Source organism: Megascapheus bottae, chromosome 10 (genome assembly GCF_031878675.1).
Source record: "Megascapheus bottae isolate mThoBot1 chromosome 10, mThoBot2.hap1, whole genome shotgun sequence".
NCBI lineage: Eukaryota > Metazoa > Chordata > Mammalia > Rodentia > Geomyidae > Megascapheus > Megascapheus bottae.
Window position 1 is genome coordinate 33,437,595 of NC_143518.1, and position 7,508 is coordinate 33,445,102.

At 42.3% G+C, this 7,508-nt stretch overlaps 1 protein-coding gene across 3 annotated transcripts; it reads left to right on the forward strand.

The window, feature by feature from the left end:
- Positions 1 to 358: 358 nt before the first annotated feature.
- On the forward strand, positions 359 to 5,940 carry Ccdc190 (coiled-coil domain containing 190). 3 transcript variants are annotated; one of them, XM_090340586.1, is made up of 4 exons: positions 359 to 726; positions 2,337 to 2,531; positions 4,543 to 4,663; positions 4,927 to 5,940. In XM_090340586.1, exons 2-4 carry the CDS (start codon positions 2,348 to 2,350, stop codon positions 5,474 to 5,476), a joined length of 855 nt encoding a protein of 284 aa, XP_090196712.1. In that variant the 5' UTR covers positions 359 to 726; positions 2,337 to 2,347; the 3' UTR covers positions 5,477 to 5,940. The 3 variants fall into 3 exon arrangements, with proteins under 3 accessions (XP_090196712.1, XP_090196710.1, XP_090196711.1); XM_090340584.1 differs by having other exon boundaries at positions 359 to 722; XM_090340585.1 differs by having other exon boundaries at positions 359 to 722; positions 4,546 to 4,663.
- The last annotated feature ends 1,568 nt before the right edge of the window (positions 5,941 to 7,508 follow it).

Sequence of the window (7,508 nt, forward strand, 5' to 3'; positions counted from 1 at the left end):
TCCCCACATCTGAGCACAAAAGTTGATTTTTTAATGTACTTTAGCAATGCTTGTTTGCACTACCCTGAACATCTGAATAAGGTCTGAAGAGCACTAAACAAGGAGAGCAGCCTGGGAACCATCATTGTGCAATCATATAGATTAAACAAATTGAGGACTCTCCTTCATGAAATATGCGCAATCACGACAGAGAAACAAAAAGTGCTTTGTGTGGAGGCTGAGGGGTTGTCTGACATGGTTTCTGAGAAGCTGAGAAGTGGGAGTGAGGGAGCAAAAGAGAACATGGTGAAAGAAGAGAAAGAGACTGAAAAGGAGGGAGGGAGGGAGGGAGGAAGAGGAGGAGGGAGAGAGAGAGAGAGAACCCAGTAAAGCATTCTTGCTTTCATTCTTAGCCTCCATGGACACTGCCAAGAACCCAGAATGCGCACTGGGGCCCTGTGAGGCTAGAAGCTGGCTGCCTTCCTTCACTCCCAGAATGCGTTAGAGCAGGGACTGGTGCCCTTGGCCCAAGGAAATAGCATTCCAGATCTTCCAGATCAGGGAGTTAAGAAGGCAAGAAGAGAGCTTTTGAGTGTGTCAACATTCTCCTCCACAGCCTTCTCCAATGATTCCCCCTCCTGCCCCTCTTCACACAAGGCTTCCACATTTACTGAAGAATATAAGACTCAGCCTAACATAGGGAAAGAAAGAAGCAACCCTCTGGTGCTGAGAATCCTGCATGTGTAAGTAAGTGTTAACTTACCTGATTCTTCAATGAAAGCTTAATCTGCTGTTTAGGCTCTAAATCTAGGTGGCTGGTCTATGAGTGTCATCTCTGTCTTACACTAATCGTTTCTTTTTTCTGTATAATTACCACCCAGGCTTTATTGTTAGCAGTCTAATTATATCCTGCTCCCATGTTGTGCTGATCGCTGTGAGAGGAGTGTGAAAGAGAGAAAAGATGTCTCTCTTGGAGTTGGGTGTTACTATTGTGGAACTTGAAGGAGACAGGAATTAGTGGGGATTTGGGTATCGGGCTATGTGACAAAGGATAGAAAGGATGTAAAGTCTCAAACATGGATAAGTGTAGGAAGAGGCATTTAGGCTCAATCTGATTTTTCCTGTGCCACTGGGGCTATTTCATTTTTATGCTGTTCTGCTTGCAATCAGAAAATCTCACTGTACTGATTTGTCTTGTTTCACTCTTTGTGTTCTATTTCGGTCATTGCTCAAAAGGGTCTCCAATTCACCCTGTCAGATTATGAGTGCAGTGCATCTCATCACCGCTTTCATTGTTCTCCCCATCTCTCCCAACTCCACCTACTCCCTCAGTTTTCCTGGATCCATTTCCATAGATATACATTGAATGTTATGGCTGCATTTGCCCACCTTCCTCTCTCCTTCCTCTGCCCATCTCTGGATTTCATTCCCAGCCCCCACAGCAATACATACATACTTTCTGGTGTTCGTAGTGTTAAACTGTGAGTTCATTTTTTTAAGAGAGTCACACCATTGGAATCCTCCCCTGCCTAGATCATGCTTTGATTAATACATTTTTATTATTTAGTCAATATATTAGGATATTTGGCCTTGTATATGCTTACATATGTATCTGTCATTTCTGAGACAAAATATGGGCCTGAGTTACTTTACTTAACATAATTTTCCAGATCTATCTGTTTCTCTGAAAATGATCTAATATCATTCTTCCCAGGGGATGAATAATATACATACAAATATATATGTATGTATGTATGTGCATATGTGTGTATATGGATATGTCCATATACATTTGCTTGACTCCATTCATCACCTGGGTTGTTTCCATAACTTTCTTGCACTCTTTGAGATCTTAACTGTCCTGAGTTAGTAAAGGCCCAAGTTATGAATCTCAATATAGCACAAGCATATGGCAAGATTGGAGCCTGAATGAGCCTGTCTATGATGAACTATCTATTATGAACTGAGAGGGCCCCAAACCATCTGTCCCCTAATCCCTCAAATACTCTCTGGGCCTCTATACAGGCTCCTTGTTTCCTTCCCCGAAGAGTAGCTCCTACACTTCTCTTATTCATGTCATGTGATTGGGGCTGTGTCTATCACTGTTTAACTGGTAAGGAGGCTGCGACTCAGGGAAAGCAGCTCACCTGCCGTCATTCTGTCATTCTGAAAACTCATTCTACTACAGATAGTATTTACTAATGATGGACTCATCATTAGTAAATGATGCTTCCATCATTAGTAGCTGCGGCTTCAAACCCTGGCTGCAGGTGCAAGGGCAGTGGTCAGACCTCTCAGCAGTATCTCCTCAGTGAGTTGAGGTGGCCTGAGAAAGGACCTTTTCACACTGCCTCTAGCCCAGAGGAGGATGAAGAGGACCATGGTCAGGGGACCACTGTATAATATTGATTGGGAGAGGAAGAATGCCAAGCAAGCAGAAGCCAGACTCAGCCTGAGAGTGCAGAGACTGGAGGACATCTGTCTCTACCACATGAAATCACTGGCCTGGGAGCAGAGGCAGCACCAGAAAGAACTGCAAAGGCTGCAGCAAGGTAAGGCCTGTGGGGCTGGCAGGCGCAGTCTCCTGTAGAGGTGGGAATGGAGACAATGGGCAGAGTCCACCATCTGCTGCGGGGCAAGTGAGTAGTGCTGTGGCTCAAGTGATCGAGCTCTAGCCTTGAGAAATCCCAAGGACAGTGCTCAGGCCTGGAGTTCGAGTCCCAAGACTGGCAAAAAAAAAAAATACTAAGGCAGCTTATTTCTCAGACCAGACATCACAAAACATGATTACAACTACTCAGAGAAAGGCTGGGACAGAAATCTGAGAAAATATGTCCTGTGTCCTAGAGATGCTCATGTTTCGTTGAAGGTACTTACACAATATTGTCTTCAAAAATCCTAATCACTAAATTAGAGTTGTTGACAAAGTAGGGTCGGAGTAGTGTAAGCGTCCTATGTCTGTCAAAAGGACCCTTATGTAAGATGTCCCAGGAGAGACGGTGTGAGCAGAATCCAGAAGTAGGAAGAGAATGTGGGTGAGAGAGACGAGGGGTGATGAGTGGGGATACTTTCAGAAGAAAGGCACATCAGTGAGCCTGAGTGTATTGCTTGGCACAAAGCAGATTCTCAATGGGGCAAAGCACATGGATACAGCAGTATCATGCCTCTGCAGAGAACATGGCAGGAAGATCATATCGCAGAGAAGTGTGAATCTATTGGCATTCACTGTCACCCTCTATTGCAGAAAAGAAGCTTAGCTACAAGTAGCTCAAAATCCTTTCATTTATAGAGAATAGATATGGTTCTGCCATAGGAAATACTCCTAGATGTCTCCAAAGACAGGACAGAGAAAGAGACTGACTATTGCTTATCCTGGCTACTTCACAAAGAAACATTCAGATGACAAAACATGAATTGAATGTGAATTTCAGATTCATGACATTATCATAAACCTTCTGCTTTGTGTCTAAGAACCACTGTAGATACTTGATCGTTTTTTGTACTGCTGAGCATCAAACCCAAGACTTTGCGCAGGTTAGATAGGTGCTATACCACTGAAGTATACCTCACTGGAGATGTAAGGAATTCATTCCTAAAGCAACTGAATGCAAGATTTCAAGTCCCAATGACCATCATGTAAGATGTCCTGAAACTGAACTGGACCCACTGTAGCAGCTATGACGACGAGAAACTCCACGGTCCCCTCCAGGAGAGGGAGGCCCACCTAAGCATGGCTGGTCATTGCAGACGATGAATCGATGAATAGGAAGTCACATTACTGTGGTGCCTAAGACAAAGTGCTTCCAACCCAGTTATCTCATTCTTGAAAACACTATGCTTGCCAAGTAAACAGTCAAACAAAACCTTCCTGAGCCAAGGCAGTGTAGACCTCTGATCTCCATGTTTCTAATCATCTTTGACAAATCCACATCTCTGTGTGAGTAGAACAGGCTCTTCCTCAGGCAAAAGGAGCTGCTGCAGCCCTTTCCCTTAGGTGAGGATGAGGTCTCCTCTCTACACCCCTCCCCTCACATAGTACTCTCCCTGAGCGTCTCTGTCCAACTTGGTATTTTCATGAGGACAGCCCACCAACCCAGATTAGACCCATCCTGTGAACTCATTTTAACTTGGTCATCGTTGTAAGGACCCTATTTCCAAATAAAATCACAGACGGAGAAACTGGAGATTAAGACTTCAGCAGGTGAATTCTAGGAAGGTTAGAATCCACCCCATGTTAACACATTTCCTGTTAAACTTTTAAGTGGTTGTACAAAGGGATTTTGATTCAACATGTTCATTGGTAAGTACAATGCACATTGATCAATGCCACCCCTTCCATCGTTCTCTCCCATCTCTCCCAAACCCCACCTGTCCCCTCATATCACTTGGTTCCATTGTCACAGGCGTACATTGAATGTTATGACCGAATTTGCTCACCTCTTCTCACTCCACTCATTTGCCCCCACCCCCTTTGCCTTCCCCACACACAACACATGTTCTGCTTTCCTGGTATTCATTGTGTTAAATGTAAATTAATTAACTCACTTACTAATTGACTCAAAGCAGAGATCCTCAAGAAAAGATTTTCCTCTGATTTTAAAAGTGAAATTCAGAAAAGGCCACAAGCCTCCACATTCTTGCCTCAGGGAGGACAGAAGAGCCGAGTCCCAGAGCCTAAAACTAGGTAAGAAATTAATGTTAAACTCCTGGCTGTGGCATCAACCTCTTCACTGATCTCCACTACATTCTTCTCCTTCTGAAGCACAGACCTTTTCCGGACATAGTCACTTACTGTTCCTATCCAATACCTGTTCTCATCACTTCAGCTTATCAGCTGATGTCATACTGAAGGGGTCATAGTATATATCAGACTGATCTAATATGAGCTCTTTGAGCCCTTTCCTCAGTTTTCAGAGATATCTCCTTTTCTTTTACCCCTTTACCCAGAGCATTGGGAGCCAGTATGACCCCAGAAATACACAAAACCAAACACCAGATGAGAGATCCCTTGAGGAACAGAGAACCTCAGCAGTCTCCAAGCGGTATCAGTGCCTGCTTCATGGAAGAGAAGCCATCATCTGGGGAGGAAGATACAGTAACTCTCCCTAAGGGCACAGACCCCAACGAGTGCATCTCTGTTCCACTTCAAGATCGAGTGGTTTCTGCCAGTGCCATAGAGCAAGACCATGGCTCCAGCCCAGTTGATGACAGCCCAATGACCCATGCTGATGAGGCCAGATCCCTCAATACTGACTCAAAGCCAGGTGGGAATGCTGGGAAACAAATTCTCCCAGAGTCCATGGGATGTGCAGGAAGCTTCCAAGATGAGTCCACAAACCCAACCTACTTCGAGTTGTTTGCAAAGGCCCAAAATGCTCACTATCTCCGGCACAGGGTCCCCCCTGAGTCAGAGAGGCTGCTTAGCATTGGGGAGATCTTTGGCCATGGAGAATCTTCTGAGCAGGACTGGATTAATTGTGAAAACAGTTCCAGCTAAATCCCCTCCTCTCTAGCTACTTACTATACTCCAACAATACTGCAGACAATAATCACTAAGGAAGATTGTGGCTCAAATAAACACACTATGTAATGCACAGAAATAGTAAATGGAAATTATATTTGAAATCTATTGGACTATCTCCTGCTTAGAAGAAAATAATAGAACATAGATAGAATATAAAATTGAAGAGAAGGATAAATCTTTGAGAAAGAAATTAACTCATAAATCTGTGTTCCTAATGGCACCAAAAGTATAAATGTGCATTGATGACTGGACTCTTTAAGGAAAATTATCAAATCCTGCTTCCATGCTTCCTATTTTTATGAGATGCTTATGGCACCACCTGCTGGCACAATAGCCTAGCTCTTATTTTAGTTTCACTTGTGGTAAACATGGAAACTTGATTAAAGTATGTATGTCCTGTGATGTGGGTTTATAAGTAAAACCTGCTTCTTTTCACACATTCCCCCTCTTTTTTCCATATTTTTTGTAATTAATAGAAGGGATACATTATATTCACCAGATAGAAGGTGCATTACTTCACAAACATTGATACCCTTTCACATGTCTTGATCCCCATTTCCCTCCCCCCACCTCCACCCCTCATCTTGTTTCCCCCCTTCCCTATCCTATTTCAAATAACCAAATACGCATATATACAATATATCAGATAACATGGTAAAATACTGTAACAATATGAGATAACCAAGGGACAGCAAAAGAGATGAGAGATAACATAGTACATTAAGGACAACAATCACTCAATATATGGCTTTTGTTTCTATATCCTGGAGGTCTTCACATTTAGCGTCATACTATATGGCCTTATGTATCTAGGTTTTGTTCTATTGTTAATCTCTGCTAGGAGAGACCAAGGTTTCTACTGATTATGACAAATGAGGGAAACCATTGAGCCTATGTTCCTTTGCGTCTGGCTTAGTTCACTTAATATGATTTTTTTCTAAGTCTCCATTTCCTTACAAATTCCCCCCCCATCTGTCCTTCCATTTTTTCATCCCAAGTTAACTCTATTATAGTTTTCCTTTTCCCATTTTGAACCTATGTATAACAAACTTTTGAAATCCTAATAAAAGAAAATAACCTGTTTTATTTCATATCTATTAAAGTCAAAATAGAAAGTTTTTAAGCATTTCCCTGTGCTCAATCAAATTCAAATTACCTTTGTCAAGAACATCTTAAATTAGAGTTTTCTGTAAAAATTTTTGGGTCGAAGCTTGAGCGTGGTGATATATACCTGTAATCCCAAAAGTAATAATAGTTTTTCCTCATACAACTGATTCCCAGTAGATATTCTTTCATCATGAAAACATATGCTTTCTTTCTTTTTACTGCACAGCCAACTCACCAGAGACTGGAAAGAACTCCCATTAGGAAAATATATTCCAGCACAGAGTGACCAGAATCTCTAGCTCAACAAGTTCCACAGCTCCCCCACCTTCTCTATTTAATTCCAAACGTGACAACAAATAGTGAATACTTCTTCCAGTAACAAGTAACTAGTGTCTGTGCTAACCATCCTAGAGTTTTCCACTAGGGCACTGAAGTTGATAGAGATTTTAGGGGTGCTTTATTAGTCCCAATATGTGAAATGACTTCTTCACAATGAAAGTGCTTGTGTTCTGTGAATTTCTCATCAACCAATTTTGGAGTAGTTATTTCTTCCTGTGCATGCCCATGTCACCCCCTAGTGGTGAAGAGCACAGGTCTAACCCGAAGGCTAGACATAGACTAAGATCATGTCTCCAATTGTTTTTCAATAGTTTTTGCTAACTGATACTGGATAAAATGGAATTTAAAAGACTCAGAACTGTAGTGTTTGGAGGAAACTTGGGACTTCTGTAAGACTTTACTATGCTCGAGGTCAGTGTAATGTCTAGAGAGTAAATTACATTATTCTAAATGCTATAACCACAAAAAACTTGCTATAAAAATCATCTCCAGGGCCGGGAGTTTGGCCTAGTAGTAGAGTGTTTGCCTAGCATGCATCAAGACCTGGGTTCGATTCCTC